Consider the following 21,755-nt stretch of genomic DNA (forward strand, 5'->3'; position numbering starts at 1 on the left):
TAGACAAACGGCCCCTGTTGCAGAAGATCCTCCCAGAGAGGAAGAGGCCACGGGTCCTCTAGGAGCATTCCCAGTAGATCCACGTACCAGGCCCTTCTTGGCCAGTCCACAGCAAAGAGAATTGCTTGAACCTTTTCCCTTTTTATTCTTTTGAGAATTCTTGGGATCAGCGGAAGAGGTGGAAACATGTAAACCATCTGGTAGACCCATTGAGTCACCAGAGCGTCGACCACCACTGCTTGTGGGTCCCTCGACCTGGAGCAATAATGCTTGAGCTTCTTGTTGAGACGAGAGGCCATCATGTCAATTTGTGGAATTCCCCACCGACGTGTCAAGGACTCGAACACCTGTGGGTAAAGGTCCCACTCTCCTGGATGGAGGTCGTGTCTTGAATGGCGTGATCTTGAAAAAGATGCAATGCCTGTAGAAGGGCATTGTATATGGCCCTTAGCTCCAGAACGTTTATCGTAAGAATGGTTTCCTGACATTTTCTCTGGAACTGTTCCCCCTGGGTGACTGCTCCCCAACCTCTGGGGCTTGCGTCTGTGGTTAGCAGGATCCAATTTTGAATCCCAAACCTTCGACCCTCGGTCAAGTGAGATGTCTGAAGCCACCACAGAAGAGAAATCCTGGCTTTTGGCGACAGACATATCCTCTGGTGCATGTGAAGATGCGATCTGGACCATTTTTCCAACAGATCCAGCTGGATGGGCCTTGCATGAAACCTTCCATACTGCAGAGCCACGTAAGAGGCTACCATCTGCCCCAGGAGGCGAATGCATAGATGCACTGATATCCAGGATGGTTTTAGAACATCCAGCACCATTGACTGGATTACCAATGCCTTTTCCAATGGAAGGAATACCTTCTGTTCTTCCGTATCCAGTATCATCCCCAGGAACGGAAGCCTCCATGTGGGATTTTGGTAAGTTCAGAATTCACCTGTGATTCTGGAGTAGTCAGGTTGAGAGGGCAATGCTGTCCAACAACCTATTCCTGGATGGTGCTTTTATCAGCAGGTCGACCAGATACGGTATTATGTTCACCCCTTGCATGTGGAGGAGAAACATCATCTCTGCCATTTCCTTGGTTAACATCCTCGGTACCGTGGAGAGGCCAAATGGCAGGGCCTGGAACTGGTAGCGACAGTCCTGTAGTGCAAACCGTAGATGAGCCTGATGAGGCGGCCTAATCGGAATATGATGGTACGCATCCTTGATATCCAGAGACACCAGAAACTCTCTGCAGGGAGAGAGGTACCTCTTTTCCTGCAGTGCATCCCCCCACAGACATGTCCCCTTGCAGCCAGCTCCTCCCGCCGGCCGCCGATCTCAGCTCCCTCAGCCGCCATCCTGCTCATGCCTGCCGCTGTTAATCCCCACGCCGACCGCCGCCATCTGCACCCCTGGCCGCTGCTGTCAGCGCATCAGCAGCCGCTGATAGCAGTGGCAGCACAGGACCCTGTGTACGGCCAAATCTGACAGTCGGATTTGGCCATCCATTGAATAGGGGTTGTCTGATCCATTCCGACAACTGCATGTCGGAATGGATCCTACTCTTATTGAATATACCCCTTAGGCTGTTTAACAGAGACTTTATGCCGTTTGCTTTCACCTTTGCACCTAGATAAATTTGAAAGGCGATTTCAAAGACGGTAAAGGTGTCCTATTAACCGCCTCCACTGGTAAATTGTTTATCTATCGACAGTGTATAAATTAGAGCTGTGCACCGGACATTTTTCGGGTTTTGTGTTTTGGTTTTGGATTCAGTTCCACGCCCGTGTTTTGGATTCGGACGCGTTTTGGCAAAACCTCCCTGAAATTTTTTTGTCGGATTCGGGTGTGTTTTGGATTCGGGTGTTTTTTTCAAAAATAGCTTAAATCATAGAATTTGAGGGTAATTTTGATTCTATAGTATTATTAACCTCAATAACCACACTTTCCACTCATTTCCAGTCTATTCTGAACACCTCACACCTCACACCTCACAATACTATTTTTAGTTCTAAAATTTGCACCGAGGTTGCTGGATGACTAAGCAAAGCGACCCAAGAGGGCGGCACAAACACCTGGCCCATCTAGGAGTGGCACTGCAGTGTCAGACAGGATGGCACTTAAAAAAATTGGCCCCAAACAGCACATGATGCAAAGAAAAGAGAAAAAGAGGGGCACTGTGGTCACTGGACGGCTAAGCTAAGCGACACAAACACCTCAATATCACAGGAATTATTCATTCTTCTAATCACTGGTATTATTGGTCCAAATCACTGGAAGAAAATGACAAAATCACAGGAATTATTCTTTCTAATCAGTGGTATTATTGGTCCAAATCACTGAAAGAAGACTGACGTTTTTGTCATTATGGAGACATAATGCTTTTGAATATAAATCCTAAAGCAGGTGGTGTATTAGAGCAAAAGAGTACAAGAGACCAGCCATGAAGTTTCTGAAATATTATGACAAAATATTACTGTATTTCATAAGCACTCATTCCTAACTCTGCTAAGTACTGTTTGGTATACTCTATCTGGCTTCCATGAGGTAGTATTCCATTATTTCAGCTTCCATTGACCTTTCAGGAGCGGTCCGAGGTGCGGGCAAGCAGTGCCTGCGCCCGGGGGGTGCGGCCGCAGTCACCCCACAGGCACCGCCGCCTACCCGCACCCCGCTCCCCGGCTGCAGCGGACGCCGTGGCCTGTGTGGGCATCCGCTGCAGCCGGCTCCAGTGACAGACACTAGAGGTCAGGATTGACCTCTAGTGTCTGTGCGGCGCTGCTATGGGAGAGACGTCATGACGTCTCTCCCATACAGAGGAGCTGGCGGCCAGACGGAGCGGCAGCAGCAGCAGGTCGGGAAGCAGGAACGGGGCAGTGGTAAGTATTGGGTTTTTTTTTTGTGTGTGTGTGTGTGTTAATAGGGGGCACAGCAGCAGAGGCCACAACTATTGGCACAACGGGGCACAGCAGCAGAGGGCACAACTATCGGGGGCACAGCAAGAGAGGGCACAACAGGGGGCACAGCAGCAGAGGGCACAACAGGGGGCACAGCAGCAGAGGGCACAAATATCGGGGGCACAGCAAGAGAGGCACAACAGGGGGCACAGCAGCAGAGGGCACAACTATCAGGGGCACAGCAGCAGAGGGCACAACTATCAGGGGCACAGCAACAGGGGGCACAGCAGCAGAGGGCACAACAGGGGGAACAGCAGCAGAGGGCACAAGAGGGGGCACAGCAGCAGAGGGCACAACCATTGGGGGCACAGCAGCAGAGGGCACAACCATTGGGAGCACAGCAGCAGAGGGCACAACTATTGGGGACACAGCAGCAGATGGCACAACTATTGGGGACACAGCAGCAGAGGGCACAACTACTGGGGGCAAAGCAACTGGGGGCACAACTACTGGGGCAAATCTACTGGGGGCAAAGCAACGGGGCAAAGCAACAGAGGGCACAGCAGCAGAGTGCACAACAGGGGGGCACAGCAGCAGAGGGCACAACTATTGGGGGCACAGCGACAGGGGACACAACTACTGGGGGTAAAGCAACAGGGGGCACAGCAACAGAGGGCACAGCTACAGGGGACAAATCAACTGGAGGGCGCAAATCTGGGGCATAACTGTGGCCACGCCTCTCCCCTATGAAGCCACGCCCCTACTTTTTGAAACGCGGGGGGGGGGCAGTGGCATAGGTGTGCACAGGGGGGGGTGCCTGGTGCGCACAGGCACCCCCTAATGTCTGGCACCCCGAGCTCACATGCCTCATGCAGCGATCGCCGAGCAGGCTGATTACTGTCCCCTTTGCGCTGCACCCTGTCAGGACTGCATTACTTACCAGACACCTGGGTTAATCAAGGATGCCACCGCCCACCCATTACACCTCCCACATGCCCACCTCTCTCCTTCTATGCTATGCCAACGCAAGACACTGATGAGGATCAGCATGCAGCCAGTGTTCCTCTTAGGAAGACAAGTTCAATACTGGCAGGCGGCCAGCAGCAGCATTAACACGTCACTAGTTTTTCCAGCAGCAGCAGTAACTAGTCTGTGACTGTCAGTGTCAGTGAGTGAGTGACTTGTAAGTAAGCTGCTGCAGCTTGCAGGGGAAAGAGGGGGGCAGCCAGACCAGGCTGAGGACGAGCAGGGTAACTGCAGTGAGTGCCATCAGGGGTGTTTGTCTGACAATGTATCTGCTTTATTAGGATTGGCACAAGGGTGGATATTTTAGATTGCGTTGATGCCAATAGTTGGTGCTAGACACGCCCAAAAGGCGGTGCTAGGCACACCCCTCCGATGGTGCACCCCCTAATAAAATGTGCTGCGCACGCCTATGGGCAGTGGAAACTTTCGCACTGGGCGCCACAAGGTGTAGAACCGGCCCTGTAACCTTTTTGAAAGCGGTAGAAGTTATCGATTCTTTTTTTTTCCCTATTTTTAATTTTCTCCTGCATAGCCCAGTAAAATGTTGCAATGTTAAGTATTGACTTGTGCCTTCTGGGGGTACACTTCTTCACCAAACCCAGCCAAATCTCACCCTGATTCCTAACCCTCTGTTCCACGTTCTCTGTGTACCTCATCTGTGTCACCCATGTCTGTCTACCCCTCCCCTTTAGATTGTACGCTCTCACGAGCAGGGCCCTCTTCCCTCATGTGCTTATATACTGTTGGTCATCAAAATGCTGCACTGTAATACTATATATACTGCTCACAAAAATGCCGCACAGACATGGAATGGATACTTGCAGTGACACAGAGCTGCAAGATACAGCAATGGCCTACTGTACAAGTATATACTGTTAGTCACCTAAATGCTGCACTGTAATACTATATATACTGCTCACAAAAATGCCGCACAGATATGGAATGGATACTTGCAGTGACACAGAGCTGCAATTGTTAGTCATCTAAATGCTGCACTGTAATACTATATATACTGCTCATAAAAATGCCGCACAGATATGGAATGGATGCTTGCAGTGACACAGAGCTGCAAGATACAGCAATGGCCTACTGTACAACGATATGCTGTTAGTCACCTAAATGCTGCACTGTAATACTATATATACTGCTCACAAAAATGCCGCACAGATATGGAATGGATATTTGCTTTGACACAGAGCTGCAAGATACAGCAATGACCTACTGTACAACTATATACTGTTAGTCACCTAAATGCTGCACTGTAATACTATATATACTGCTCACAAAAATGCAGCACAGATATGGAATGGATACTTGCAGTGACACAGAGCTGCAAGATACTGCAATGGCCTACTGTACTGTACTACTATAATTATTATATACTGGTGGTCCCCAGTCCCCACAATGCAGCACACTGATCAGATATTTGCAGCACACTGGGCACAGATATGGAGCATTTTCAGGCAGAGAACGTAGATATTTTCAGCACACTGAGCACAGATTATTTGCAGCACACTGAGCACAGATATTTGCAGCACACTGAGCACAGATATTTGCAGCACACTGAGCACAGATTACGGAGTTTTTCAGGGAGAGAACGCTGCCACGTCCTCTCCATTCAATCTCCAATTCACGAGTGAAAATGGCGGCGACGCGCGGCTAGTTATATAGAATACGAATCTCGCGAGAATCCGACAGCGGGATGATGGCGTTCGGGCGCGTTCTGGTTAACCGAGCAAGGCGGGAAGATCCGAGGCTGCCTCGGAACCGTGTAAAATAGGTGAAGTTCGGGGGGGTTCGGATCCCGAGGAACCGAACCCGCTCATCTCTAGTATAAATATAGTGTTAATAAGATTGTAACTGAATGTTACGTGAACTACTGTTGTCAGGACATTTGTGTTATCTAATGACAGAGTACATTAATATAATTGTTAATGGTAATATAGTAGACAAAATACTCTATTGCATGAATATATGTATAGGATAGGTATGGTAAGATATTTATAGAAACTCAGTGGTAGTGACATGGTAAGGAAATTTACAGAGTCTGTTAAATCTTGATTTGTCCTGTAAGTTTACTTCTAGCTAAACAAACTCTTGGTAACTTTGTAATTTTTTTTTATATCAAAAGTTACACAGTTTGATTGTCTGACCATATGCAATCTACTAAAATATAACGAGATAACTTCTGAGCTGCTGTTAATGCTGAATGACTATTGTTTACCCAGTCAACGTGTGAAGCAAATTATTCAAAGGAAGAGTCCCATGTACTGTACATTAAATTATAGATAGTTGTCCAAAAGAGAAAAAAGGCATCTCCGTATCAGGGTCAGAAAGCGAACTTCATCCCAAATATAAGGTAGGCTAAAGGAAAACCCAAATCATAAGTGATAAATGATTGCCTCACTAGTATCGGGGCAGTACACTTTTATAATCAAAACTATGACACCACCAGTCCTAACTTGACCTATAGCAACACGGCAGCGCACCAACATAGGTTACGAAGCCGCATACTGTCCTACCTGCACAGTCAGGGCCGGTTCTTGCCCTTGTGGCGCCCCAGGCAAATGATAGGGGCATGGCTTAATATGGGGGCGTGGTCAGCCACGCCCCCATTTGTAGCGCTGCTGAAAGGAAATAATAAAAAAAAAGTATACTTACTATACCCCGCTCCTGACTCCAGACCTGCAGACCTCCGCCGGCGCCGCTCTTCTCCTCAGATCTATGGGAGAGACGTCAGTCATGACGTCTCTCCCATAGCACAGCATAGGCACTAGAGGTCAATTATGACCCCTACCGTCTGTGCCACAATGCTGTGCGGTGCGCGATGACCAGCGCCACAAAGGGAAACCAGACGCGTAGCGTAGCGTCTGGTTCCCTTCTCACAGCGGGAGGGAAGGGGCACTGCTGGGGGGCACACTGCACAGTGGCGGATCTTGCCATGGTGCGGCGCCCTCCGGAAGGCGGCGCCCAGAGCAAAAGTCCTGCTTGCCCGTGGCAAGATCCGCCACTGTGCACAGTGCTCTGCATGAAGTGACATTAGGGAGGGACTGTCATTGGGAGTTCTTCTCTGTAGTGCTACTGACAGATCAGTCTTCTGCAGGAGCTGGGGCAACTCATTTATGTTTTTTTTTTTTTTAATGTCGGGGGCCAATTGTTCTTATTCCTGTTTTTGCCAGTGTGTTTATTTTTATTTGGTGTCTCAATGTGTTGTTGTTTTTTCCTGTGATTTTTTTAATAATAAAAATAACAATAAGAAAATTATTAGCTATGTATATATTATTGATTATGAATATTCAATTTGTATAAAGATACATTTCTTTCTTCCACTTTTTTTAGTTCACTTGTCTGTCTTAATATCTTCTAGTGATTTATTTGAGTAATATTTATTTTAGCAATGAAATACCATTGAAAAATAAAAACAGATATCTTAAAAGTGCAAATATATCATGGACATGTCTGATGCATAAGGAGCCCACTCGCACAGTGCCCCTGTGACCTGGAGCAGTATAGACATAGGGGGAAATTCCAAGTTGATCGCAGCAGGAATTTAGTTAGCAATTGGGCAAAACCATGTGCACTGCAGGGGAGGCAGATATAACATGTGCAGAGAGAGTTAGATTTGGGTGGTTTTTTTTTTTTATTTCTGTGCAGGGTAAATACTGGCTGCTTTATTTTTACACTGCAAATTAGATTGCAGATTGAACACATCCCACCCAAATCTAACTCTCTCTGCACATTTTAAATCTGCCTCCCCTGCAGTGCACATGGTTTTGCCCAATTGCTAACTAAATTCCTGCTGCGATCAACTTGGAATTACCCCCATAGACTTGAATTTGTCTCACTTGCACACATTTCTTCTTGTGTGTGGTGGTGGTAGTGATGTGGCAACAACTTATGCATGCATAGGCAGATTCAGGGGGAGGGCACCAAAGCACATGACCCCCATCCCCTTCTGTCATTGAGGAAAATGTCCTTTCTATTTCTCATACGACCTAGAGGATGCTGGGGATGACATCAAGACCATGGGGTATAGACGGGATCCGCAGGAGACATGTGCACTCCAAAGACTTTTCATTGGGTGTGAACTGGCTCCTCCCTCTACGCCCCTCCTCCAGACCTCAGTTTTAGAAATGTGCTCAGGTCGACTGGATGCACTCTGAGGAGCTCAACTGAGTTTCTCTGAAAAGACTTATGTTAGGTTTTTATTTTCAGGGAGATCTGCTGGCATCAGACTCCCTGCTTCGTGGGACTGAGGGGGCAGAAGCAGAACCAACTTCCTCAGAGTTTCATGGCTCTGTTTCTGGCTGACAGGACACCATTAGCTCCTGAAGGAAACTGAACGCTAGCCGTGTCTAGATGCTCACTCCCACAGCACGCCGTCACCCCCCTCGTAGAGCCATAAGTCAGAAGACAGGTGAGTATGAGTAGAATGATCTTCAATCAAGTAAGTGACGGCTGAGGTGCGGCACGGCTGGCGGGAGCACAGCGCGCCATTGCTGCCCACACACACAGGCACTGCAGGGCGCGGGGGGACTGCGCCCTGGGCAGCAAGAAAAATACCTCAAACTAGCTAAAAGGGGCATAAGATGCCGCTGGCACAGCCCTACCCCCACCAGTATATTGTCATGGATACTGAGGGGCGGAGCTTCTTCCTCAGGCAGCCAGCACACTACTCAGCACCATTTTCTCTCTCTCCTCAGGCTGCAGAGAACACGCTGGTCCTCTCCTCCACTTCTGACACGTACAGGGTGCTATAAAGGGGGGGCACAAAGTGATCATGGTGCATTTGATAGTGTATATTACTATTTAAAAGCACTTTTAAGCTGTGGACAGACTGTGTTCACAGGCAATACTGGTGCTGGGCTTGTGAACTGGCTGCTCCTATCCTGTGTCCCTCTGACAGATTTTACTGTGGGTCTGTCCCCAAAATAAGTCCCAGTGTGTCTGTGAGTGTGGTGTACACGTGTGAGGCATGTCTGAGGCAGGGAGTTCCTCCCCGGAGGAAGCCATTTTAGGGACACAGAGTTGTAAATGTGGTGGCGCTACCGGCACACCAAGAGCCTGCATGGGTGAAAGAGCTACGTGACAGTATTAACCATAGATTAGATAAGTCTGAATCTAAGGCTGCATGCTGGAGAAAATCTGTGGAAGATGTGATTTTTCAGGATGCTGTTATTCCTTATGCGGGCGGCCCCTCTGGGTCACATAAGAGACCATTTGCAAATGTTGTAAACACTGATACCGACACAGATTCTTATTCTTGTGTCGACAATAGTGAATCCAGAGAGATAGCTCATAAATTGACAAAAAGTATACAATATATGATTGTGGCTATAAGGGACGTGTTGCAGGTTACAGAAAGCACTCCTGTACCTCAGGAGAAAGCTTATTTATGTAAGGAAAAGAAATCCAAAGTCACATTCCCTCCTTCACACAAACTAAATGCTCTGTTTGAAGGGATGTGGGTGAATCCTGACAAAAAAATTTGTATTCCCAAATGGATTCACATAGCTTATCCTTTCCCGGTTGAAGACAGGAAAAAATGGGAGTCAGCCCCTGTGTTAGACAGTGCACTTTCCAGGTTGACAAAGAAGGTAATTCTCCCTGCTCCTGGCACGGCTTCTCTTAAAGAGCCGCAGACCGCAAAATGGAAACGACATTGAAATCCATTTATGTTACCAATGGTATACTGCTCAGGCCCACTAATGCCTGCACATGGGTGAGTCGCGCTATTGAAAAATGGTCAGAAAGCGTGTCATCAGAAATTGACACGATTGATAAAGATTAGATACTCCTTAAGTTAGGGAATATCAAGGACGCTGCCGCCTACATGCTGGAAGCAATGAAGGATATTGGACTCTTGAACTCACAAGCAGCTACCTTGGCAGTATCAGCTAGGCAGGCATTATGGATTCACCAGTGGAACGTGGATGCAGATTCCAAAAGAAACATGGAGGCTCTCCCATATAAAGGTGAGGCCTTATTTGGCGATGGCCTGGATGCGTTAGTCTCGGCGGCTACCGCAGGTAAGTCAACATTTTTGCCCACTGCCCCTGCACCGGCAAAAAAGACCTACCTCCCGCAAATGCAGTACTTTCGACACAATAAATACAAAAAGGCGAGAGGTTCCCCCTTCTTTGCAGGAAGGGGAAGGGGAAAGAAGCCCACACCGGCTCCAGGTTCCCAAGAGCAGGTCTACCCCTAATTCTGCCAAATTCCCAGCATGATGCTGGAACACAGGATTGGATTCTGTCTGGCCTGGATCACTGGGTGTTGCAATTAGTATCCCAGGGATACAAACTAGAGTTTCAAGACGTTCCCCTATGCCGATTTTTCAAATCGACCTTGCCAGCTTCTCCGCCAGAGAGAGAAGCAGTAACAGCGGCAATCCAAAAATGATGTCAAGACCAGGTTATAGTCCTGGTACCATTGTCACAACAAGGGCGGGGTTTATATTCAAGCCTCTTTGTTGTTCCGAAGCTGGACGGCTCAGTCAGACCGATCCTAAATCTAAAAGATCTGAATTTCTTCCTGAAAAGGTTCGAGTTCAAGATGGAATCACTTCGGGTGGTGATTGCCAGTCTGGAGGAGGGGGACTACTTAGTGTCGGTGGACATAAAGGATGCTTACCTGAATGTTCCCATTTATCCTCCTCACCAGGCTTATCTGAGATTTGCGGTTCAGGATTGCCATTATCAATTCCAGACGTTACCTTTCGGTCTCTCCACGGCGCCGAGGGTATTCACCAAGGTGATGACGGAGATGATGGTCCTCCTTCGTCAGAAAGGAGTCAATATAATCCCTTATCTGGACGACCTCCTGATAAAGGCGAGATCCAGGGAGCAGTTATTACAAAACCTATCCCTCTCCCTGTCAATACTCCGACAACATGGGTGGATCATAAATTACCCAAAGTCACAGTTGGAACCGACGACAAGGTTGTCTTTCCTCAGGATGATTCTGGACACAGAAGTTCAGAGGGTATTTCTTCCGCTGGAAAAGGCTCTGGAAATCCAGAAAATGGTAAAACAGATATTGAAACCATCAAGTGTGTCGATCCACCAATGCATTCGGTTGTTGCGGAAGATGGTGGTGGCCTACGAGGCCATACAGTTTGGCAGGTTCCATGCCAGAGTATTCTAGTGGGACCTGTTGGACAAGTGGTCAGGGTCACACCTACACATGCACAGAAAGATAATCCTATCGTCAAAAACCAGGATTTCGCTATTGTGGTGGTTGCACAGCTATCACCTGCTAGAGGGACGCAGGTTCGGGATTCAGGACTGGGTCCTACTAACCACGGATGCAAGTCTCCGAGGCTGGGGAGCAGTCTCTCAGGTAAAAAACTTCCAGGGACGTTGGTCACAACAGGAAGCCTGCTTTCACATCAACGTTCTGGAGCTAAGAGCCATTTACAATGGCCTTCAACAAGCGGTACATCTTCTTCAAGACCGCCCCGTGCAGATCCAGGCGGACAATGTAACAGCAGTCGCATACATAAACAGGCAGGGTGGAACGAAAAGCAGAGCGGCAATGGCAGAGACGACAAAAATCCTCAGCTGGGCAGAAAAACATCTACAAGCTCTGTCGGCAATATTCATTCCAAGAGTAGACAACTGGGAAGCAGACTTCCTCAGCAGACACGATCTCCATCCAGGAGAGTGGGGCCTCCACCAAGAAGTCTTCGCAGAGGTGACAAGTCTTTGGGGAGTTCCGCAAATAGACATGATGGCATCTTGTCTCAACAAGAAGCTTCAGAGATACTGTTCCAAGTCGAGAGACCCTCAAGCAGTAGCAGTGGATGCACTGGTGACCCAGTGGGTGTTTCCGTCAGTGTATGTTTTCCCTCCACTTCCGCTGATCCCAAAAGTACTCAGGATCATAAGAAAGACAAGGGTTCGAGCAATCTTCATTGCCCCAGACTGGCCAAGAAGGATTTAATACCCAGATCTTCAGCAGTTACACATAGGAGATCCTCGGCCTCTTCCTCCTCAGGAGGACCTGCTGCAGCAGGGGCCGTGTGTGTACCAAGACTTACCATGGCTACGTTTGACGGCATGGCTGTTAAGCGACGTATCCTAGCCAGGAAGAGTATTCCTAAGGAGGTCATCCCCACCCTTATTCAGGCCAGAAAGGGAGTAACGTCAAAACATTACCACCATATTTGGAGAAAATATGTGTCTTGGTGTGAATCCAAGAAAGCTCCTATGGAAGAGTTTCACTTAGGACGTTTTCTCCATTTTTTGCAGGATGGTGTGGAGAAGGGCCTACGATTGGGATCAATCAAGGTAAAAACTCCGGCCTTGTCAGTGTTCTTCCAAAAACAATTGTCCTCTCTTCCAGAGGTTCAGACCTTTGTGAAAGGGGTTCTACACATCCAGCCTCCATTCGTGCCTCCAGTGGCACCATGGGACCTTAACGTGGTATTGTAGTTCCTTCAATCGGATTGGTTTGAGCCTCTACAAAAGATAGAGTTGAAGTTTCTCACTTGGAAAGTGGTAATGCTTTTGGCATTGGCATCCGCAAGGCGGGTGTCTGAATTGGGGGCCTTGTCTCACAAGAGCCCTTACCTGATTTTCCATGAAGATAGGGCAGAGTTGCGGACTCGCCAACATTTTCTTCCAAAGGTGGTTTCTGCTTTTCACATAAATCAACCTATTATGGTGCCAGTAGTTACTGACACATTCACTGATTCAAAGTCTCTAGATGTGGTTAGAGCTTTGAAAATCTATGTTGCTAGAACAGCTCGTATACGGAAAACAGAGGCTCTGTTTGTCCTGTATGATCACAACAAGGTTGTCTGTCCTGCTTCCAAGCAAACTATTGCACGTTGCATTAGAAATACGATTCAGCAAGCTCATACTACGGCTGGATTGCCGTTACCGACGTCGGTAAAGGCCCACTCCACTAGGAAGGTGGGCTCATCTTGGGCGGCTGCCCGGGGGGTCTCAGCATTACAACTTTGCCGAGCAGCTACTTGGTCAGGGTCAAACACATTTGCTAAGTTCTACAAGTTTGACACCTTGGCCGATGAGGACCTAAAATTTGGTCAATCGGTGCTGCATGGTCATCCGCACTCTCCCGCCCGTACTGGAGCTTTGGCATAGACCCCATGGTCTTGATGTCATCCCCAGCATCCTCTAGGACGTATGAGAAAATAGGATTTTGATAACCTACCAGTAAATCCTTTTCTCCTAGTCCGTAGAGGATGCTGGGTGCCTGTCCCAGTGCGTACTTTACCTGCAGTTTAGTTATTACAGTTACACAAGTTGTGTTATCTTGGTTTCAGCATGTTGCTGCAGTTAGTCCATGCCTGTTGGCGTGTGTTATGTTGAATGCCATGTGTGCGGCATGGTTGAGGGTGTGAGTTGGTAGATATCTCACCACTAGTTAAGTAATTCCTTTCCTCGAAATGTCAGTCTCCCTGGCCACAGTTCCTACAACTGAGGTCTGGAGGAGGGGCAAAGAGGGAGGAGCCAGTTCACACCCAATGAAAAGTCTTTAGAGTGGCCATGTCTCCTGCGGATCCCGTCTATACACCATGATCTTGATGTCGTCCCCAGCATCCTCTATGGACTAGGAGAAAAGGATTTACTGGTAGGTTATCAAAATCCTATTTTATATATATATATATATATATATATATATATTTCTGACATGGACCGGCACTCCCACTGTTGGTGAAGCAGTGTGCCCTGGTGCCCTCTACTGTCAGTAGGTAAAACGAAGGCGATGAAGCAATCAGCGGCACTCAGGGTCTTGGGTGATAATCAAGTATATTAAAATCACTACATGAATCCCAACGTTTCGGGACACGCAAGTCCCTTTGTCAAGGTGAATAGCCATTCATCTTGACAAAGGGACTTGCGTGTCCTGAAACGTTGGGATTCATGTAGTGATTTTAATATACTTGATTATCACCCAAGACCCTGAGTGCCGCTGATTGCTTCATCGCCTACGTTTATATATATATATATATATATATATATATATATTTATTTGCACTGTGCAGGGGCATAGCCAGAACTTTGGGGGCCCCATAGCAACATTTTGAAATTTCCCAATGCTTCTATAGAGGCACCTCTACGCAGCAGTTCTTATGCCCCATAATAGTGCCCTAGTTAATTTTCTGAGACACAGTAGTGCCTTAGTTAATATTATGCCACATAGTAGTGCCCTAGTTTATTTTATGAACCATAGTAGTGCCCTAGTTCACATTAGCTCACATTGTAGGACTGCCAGTACACATTATTCCAGTACACATAACTATTACACAGTACCCCAATTCACATTTAGACATTTAGAGGCGTATTTATCACCATCCGCATACAGGATGCGGATGACAGGTGATAAAATCCCCCAAACTCGCACTGCGGTAATTGATTACATCATAGTAACACAGTAACATAGTATCTGAGGTTGAAAAAAGACAATTGTCCATCGAGTTCAACCTATTTGTGGTCTCCTATGCATGATGATTTGACTAAAATTTCTGACTGATGCTGCTGTCAACTGTTGCATTTTATCCCTATTTATAGTAACTATAATGCATGACTATGCACCATACCCCTGGATATCCTTATCCATTAGGAATTTATCTAACCCATTCTTAAAGGTGTTGACAGATTCCGCCATTACAACTCCCTCCGGCAGGGAATTCCAAACACGTTTTGTCCTTACCGTGAAAAAGCCTTTACGCCATATTGTGCGGAATCTCCTCTCCTCTAACCTGAGCGAGTGTCCACGAGTCCTCTGTGTTGATCTAACCAAAAACAGGTCCCGCGCAAGCTCTGTGTATTGTCCCCTTATATATTTGTAGATGTTGATCATATCCCCTCTTAGTCTCCGCTTTTCCAATGTAAACATGCCTAGTCTTTCAAGCCTTTCCATGTATTCCATCGTCTCCATGCCCTTAATTAGTTTGGTTGCCCTACTCTGAACCTTTTCAAGCTCCAGGATATCCTTTTTGTAGTACGGTGCCCATAATTGTACACAGTATTCAAGGTGTGGCCTCACTAGTGATTTATATAACGGGAGTATAATACTCTCGTCCCTAGCATCAATACCCCGTTTTATGCATGCTAATATCTTATTAGCCTTCTTTGCTGCAGTCCTACTTTGGGTACTACTGCTTAGTTTGCTATCTATGAGGACACCTAAGTCCTTTTCCAGTACAGGATCCCCTAATTTTACCCCATTTAGTAGGTAGGTGTAATTTTTGTTCTTGTTACCACAGTGCATTACCTTACACTTGTCTGTGTTGAAGCGCATTCTCCATATGGCTGCCCATGCTTCTAATTTAACTAAGTCATTCTGAAGAGACTCGGCATCCTCCTCTGTATTTATAGCCTTACACAATTTGGTATCATCTGCAAAAATTGACACCATGCTCTCTAGACCTTCTGTTAGGTCGTTAATGAAAATATTGAACAATAGCGGTCCTAATACTGAGCCTTGCGGCACACCACTTAGCACTTCAGTCCAAGTTGAAAAAGATCCATTAACCACAATGCGCTGCTCCCTATTATCTAACCAGTTTTTGACCCAAGTGCATACTGTGCTTCCTAGCCCTGATTCTTGTAGCTTGTAGATAAGTCTCATGTGTGGTACAGTATCGAACTCTTTGGCAAAGTCTAAAAAGATTACATCCACGTCTTTACCCTGATCTAGGTTTGCGCTTACTGTTTCATAAAAGCCAAGTAAGTTGGTTTGACAGGATCTGTCCTTCATAAACCCATGTTGATTCCTTTTAATGACCTTATTGACTTCAAGGAACTTCTGAATACTATCTCTTAGAATACCTTCCAATACTTTCCCCACTATAGATGTAAGACTAACTGGTCTATAATTACCTGGTTCAGCTTTACTTCCCTTTTTGAATATAGGCACTACTTCCGCAATACGCCAGTTTTTGGGAACCATACCTGATATAACTGAATCCTTAAAGATCAAAAATAGCGGTTTTGCCAGTTCAGAGTGAAGCTCCATTAGAACCCTTGGGTGAATACCATCGGCCCTGGTGATTTATTAATCTTTAAATTTTTTAATCGGTCACAGACTACTTCCTCGCTTAAATAAGTACCTATCATTATTGAGATTGTGTGTCAGTCCCTGAATTGGGTCCTCTCTAGTAAATACTGTTGAAACTCATTTAGTGTGTCCGCTATGTCATTATCATTTTTGCTTAAGACTCCCAACTTGTCTTTTAAAGGGCCTATACTCTCCTTCTTTAATCTCTTGCTATTAATGTATTTAAATAATTTTTTGGGATTCACTTTGCTTTCCTTTGCTATCACTTCGCAGGGATGTATCAATTATAGCATGCAGGAACAGAGCTTGCGGTTAAGATCTGTCCCTGCAATGCCTCTTCACAGCATCATCAGGGTATTTTTCATAAAAAATACCCCGATGTCCTGCTGTGCATGCGCTGCCCCCGCCAACATTGCTGCTTCCGCCTGGTGGCCCCCCCATCGCGACTACCCCCGTGCGCCATGACCCCCCAAGCAGGATAATATACTCACCTGTCCAGGGAGCCGGTCCGCGCCGCTTCAGGATGCTGCCGGGCGCCGGGTCCTTTTCCTGCGCTGTGACCGCCGGTGCTCTAAAGAGCACTGCTGTATTGCAGGGTCACTTTACTGCACCAGGGTCACAGTGCAGCATATGGGGGACCCGGCGCCCGACAGCGCCCACCGGATCAGCGGACAACGGCTCCCTGGACAGGTGAGTATGGTTTATTTGTTTTTTTAACTTTTTTATTTTTACACTGTGTTCAGCTTGTTTGTCCATCGGACACACATAGCTGATCAGTCTGCCAGGTCCACGCTCAGCTTTCTCTGCAAGGGGCAGAGAAAGCTGGGCAAATACCACATTATCGTAGTGCTGCCCTGTGAACTTGCCAGCCTGAGCTGGCGAGATTATCACAGGGCACACCGCATTATTTTTTCACATTTTTTTATAGTAAATTTGGCCACATCACATTTCCCATTATAAGTATGGGGAATGCGATGTGGGTTACTAAAAAAAAAAGTGAATTAAAGGGTTTGGGGCAGTTTTTCATGAAAACTGTTCCAAATTCCCTTTAATACATTCAGGTGATACTAAAATAATGTGTAAAAGGTGTGTTAATTAGTAAAAATAATGTTAATAAATAGATCCCATAGCAGGGCCGTAACTAGGGGGGGCCTAAGGGGGCATGTGCCCCGGGTGCAGAATTTGAGGGGGAGCCAAGGAGTTACAGAGGAGCAGGATTTTTTGTTTTGTTTTTTTACCGGCAGTGCTGTGCTGCTCCACTGAGACAGCAGACAGCTGCCGGGGCAATGTCTCTGACCAACCTGTCCGCCCACAGCTGGCGCCGATGCTGTGCGGGTTAGCTCCAATTCCTGGGATCTCTACTATGCCGGATTTAGGGGATGTAGTATAGTGATGTAGTGCAGTGTATAGGGGAATGTAGTGCAGTGATGAAGTGTTATTATATAGTGCAATGTATGGGAACACACAGAAGAGCATGTAGTTGAACATGCTGGCGGGGCATGTGACGCATAGGGCATTTGAGGCACATACGGGAATATTGTCCAATAGTATTCAATTTTTTTTTAAATTCTGATAATCTGATTATTTAGATCTGACAAGGTTTTTTTTTTTTTTTTTTTGGGGGGGGGAGCGAAAATGACTACCTTGCGCCAGGTGGCGTAAATCCTAGTTTTGGCCCTGCCCATAGTGTCCCCAGTTCATAGTATGCCACATTACTGTATAATACCCTCCAGTTCAGGTTATACCACATTACAGTGATCAGGACCAGGAGCATAACTAGATATATTGTAAGCCCCAAGGCAAAAGATGTAAGGGCCCTTATGTATCTACTAATGGTGAAAAATGTATGTAACACGTGTAACTGTGACAGGGAAGGCGGGCCCCTATCAGCTCTGTGCCCTATAGCAGCTGCACTGCCTGCACCTATGGTAGCTATGCCCTTGGCACTGTGATTACTGTGATTGTGGGCTTTATATAGTTGTGAACATTAACTATTGTGTACCCTGTGATGGTCTATGTTAATTAATTATTTGAGATTTCTTAGGAATCAGAAGATTTAACATGTGTATTGTAACATCTTTAATATCATTAAGCAACTCACAACAACCCTATTGCACCCACACGTTGTTATGTTACAAGAGTAGTTGTTGTTGGTTTATAGACATCAGATTTCCATTAATGAATACAAAAATACATTACCTAAATGTTAGATATAAACAATTCATCACAAGTGGATATTTTTACAGTTTGATTTTCATACTTTTCAAGGGGATGCGGTCAAGATGCCGCCGGCCGGAATCCCGGCGGTCGAAATACCGTGGCCGGAATCCCGACCGCCACAATCCCGACCGCCACAATCCCGACATATTCTCCTTCCGTGGGTGTCCACGACACCCATAGAGGGAGAATATAATAGTGTGCCGAGCGTAGTGAGGCACCGTGCCCGCAGTGTGGCGAGCGAAGCGAGCCCGCAAGGGGCTGCGTTCCGCTCGCCACCCCTGTCGGGATTGTGTGGTCGGGATTCCGGCGTCGGTATTTCGCCCGCCGGGATTCCGGCCGGCGGCATTTAGTACTGATCCCTTTTCAAGCTATACTATCAAAAAGTTTTCATTTTGTGTGTTTCTAGTTATTATGTATGTGCACTCTTAAACTGGGCAGCTGCTGTATGTTGGAAGGAGGTTGGCATGTGTGGCCAGAATTCAAGGTCCACCTGGACTGCTCAGGAGTTATATGAGGTCTGGCACAGAGAAGAGTTTGCGTATACTCTCACTCACTAGATTTCATGTGAATATTGTGGCAGCCTTTTTATTTACTTGTACTTGCTAATGGCAGCAGTCACACACTACATTTCACAAGAAAACCATGTGGAAGATAATCCAAACCATGATTTCTGTTTGCAGGAAAACATGGCACTTGCCATACTTCATTATTCCATCAGTATCTAGTATGTTGTCTCTTCATGTAAATGAAAAGCATACGATACTTCGAGAGGCCACCTTAGACCCCAATGCCAAACATTTTCAGGAATTCTCTTAGCTCACCACTTGCTAAAGTTCCTGCGCATTCACAGCTCTCACAGAATACTTAGAATATAAAGACATAAATAATGTTCCATAATATGACAAAGTACAGTGTGAATATTGTTGGCTGATCTTAATATTTATTATTTGTATTAAATTTGTGCCATTTCAGACAGAGGACAATGGACGCTACTATCAGATCCCCTGATGCTGGGAATGATGTTGGTATGTTTTTATGAGACATGCTTTTTTATGTAATGAAGTGAAATAAGTGTTTCTTATGGTAGTCCTGTTCGTATGGTGTTATGATGGCACTGAATATCTGTTCCATTTAAAGAGTTATGTGTAACTAATGGTCTATGTACTAAGCCTAGAGAGTGGCAAAGTGGACTAAGATAAAGTGCCAACCAACCAACTTCTGTCATTTTTCAAACACAGCCTGTCACATGGCAGTTAGAAGCTTATTGCCTGGCACGTTATCTCTCTCCAAGGCACATAGTACATAGACCCTTTGTCACTCTCTTCCAGACAGAAAAGTAAACTGGGGCACATGTTGTGGGTCAAAGTAGTGATTTCCCATTTCCCAATAAAATAGGTAGGGCATACACTGCCTGATGTGGCCGACATAATAGTTTCAAAGCATCAAATCAGAGGGTCACACTGGATGAACTGGCATTTCCGACTGATCGATATTACCAGATCGGTCGCCTTCATACACGCTGCAATTATCTAGCCAATCAGGGTGGATCGGTCAGATAATCGTAGCCTGTATGCCGAGCATAAGGTTTAACAACTTACAGGTGTTCTGCAACACTGAAGTAATTAAGCCTTGAAAGTTGATGCAAACAATTCCTACAGGTATCCCATCTTCTGTTGGTTACATGTCTGTATCAAAGCAATTTTGGGCAATATTGCACTGCAGGAAGTAGTATATTGCTATTACAATGTATTGGATTCCATTTAATTGACCACAGAGACAGTAATTGCCTTATAGCTGGACTGCAGCCCATAATAGGCTATGAGCTTTAAACACTGAACTCTCATATGAATTAAATTCCTACAGATGTAGCCATGCTCATCTCACTGCAATTTGGCATGCTGCATGGCGTGCCAGGCTGCAACTATTCGCAGCCGGTGATCGCTTCATTAATTCCTTTAGGAATTAAAGGAATTATACATGCCCAAAGAGTTGTCCATCAAGCGCAGATTTTTTTTTTTAATCAATCAGCTATGAATCGCTCATTTTTATTGTTTTATTTAATTTTGCATATTAAATTGTCATTTATTATTCATCAATTGTATTCTTACATTAATTGTACAGTAGCACTGTGTATTCAATATCCAAGTACGATGCACTTTACTAATTTTGAATCCAACTGGCGTCTTCTTTCTTTTGGTATATGTACTTAACCAGTTCTTCCAAAGGGAAGCGATCTCGAAACCGCCTGTAAGGATCCCGGCGGTCACAATGCCAATGCCGAATACCCTGACAGGCGGTGAAATGCTGCTGCCGGAATACCAGTGCCACAGGCTTTCCTCCCTCTGTGGGTGTCCACGACACCCATAAAGGGAGAATATAACCTGTGGTGAGCACAGCGAGCCACCTTGCCCACAGCATGGTGAGTGCAGCGAGTACGCAAGGGGCTTTCTTGCGCTCGCACTGCTGCCGGCATACTGGTGGCCGAGATTCCGCTGTTGGGATCATGACAGCCGGCATCTCGGCCATCGGTAAATCGTATGTATTCCCTTCCAAAGGATCTAAGATGTTCCACACTTCGTTTTCTCTTTGTTTTCTCTTCAATAAGTGTTGTATCTTTAAGGTAATGGTAAGAGAATGATTTTATAGATAATCTACTATGGACATGGCCAGGGGCTGGCTGGCAACTTTTACCCTGGGGGCAAATGCATGCAAGTGGCCCTGGGTTTTCTACCTGTGTACAACAATGGAAAAACGGACATGAACCAAGTTAATGCAAGTACAAGAAAAGAGTTGTATGCGTTGCAAGCACATCTCCATTATGGCTGAAAGCGCATAACTGGGCTGTATTGGGCAATCTCATGTAGATAAACTTCAGTGAGAGTGTGTTTTTTGGAAATAGCTATAAATGGTGCGTAAGTGTACAAATACCTATTACCATGTGAATCTTCTGTTGACCACATTGAGAAACTTTGTCTCTCATACAAACCAAACTATCTAAAATTAACAGAATAATGTGAGCACTGTCACTGGTCACAAACAAATCATAACAAGTATGATTAATACACTTAGGTAAAGTGTAAAATATGTATATTTGTAAAAGCAAATAAGAATACTACTGAATTGACATTACAACAGCATTTATTAAAACAATCAGCTACAACACAGTTTGTGGCAATTTGGATAATGCAAGTGCTAACACCTAGAGCGAGATGCAGCAAATTTTAAAAATGCGGGCAAACCTCTGAGAATCCAGTTTCCGGAGGTTTGAATGCGTACTACATATGCAACAAGGCCTGAAGCTTGGATGCGGTGGGCAACGCCATCTTCTGCCTTTGGGCTTCTATTGCACAGCTCTTCCCCGCAACCCATGTTGCGTGTGGGTCACTTGACACATGCACAGATAGGATTCCGGCTCCTAAACCCTGAAGTTTTATCATCACAAAGGACAGTTCTTACTGCAAGAGAGTGGCGAGATGCATCGCAAACAAAATGCGATGCTTGCTGCATCCCGCCTCTAGTAGTACACCTAGCAGTGTACAAGTGATGCTGTCACCTATTGACACCTGTATTTGGTTTGCAGGAGCAC

General features: G+C 46.0%; 1 protein-coding gene across 1 annotated transcript in view; it reads left to right on the plus strand.

The window, feature by feature from the left end:
• Window positions 1–21,755, plus strand: part of LOC135046821 (phospholipid-transporting ATPase IK-like) — a 1,701,102-nt gene that overhangs the window by 88,409 nt on the left and 1,590,938 nt on the right. The window contains exon 2 of the mRNA XM_063955407.1: window positions 19,142–19,194. Within this exon, the coding sequence (XP_063811477.1) occupies window positions 19,152–19,194 (43 nt within the window). The 5' untranslated portion in view covers window positions 19,142–19,151. The remainder of the gene's footprint in view (window positions 1–19,141; window positions 19,195–21,755) is intronic.

The sequence above is a fragment of the Pseudophryne corroboree genome, chromosome 1 (assembly GCF_028390025.1).
Source record: "Pseudophryne corroboree isolate aPseCor3 chromosome 1, aPseCor3.hap2, whole genome shotgun sequence".
NCBI classification, from domain to species: Eukaryota; Metazoa; Chordata; class Amphibia; order Anura; family Myobatrachidae; genus Pseudophryne; species Pseudophryne corroboree.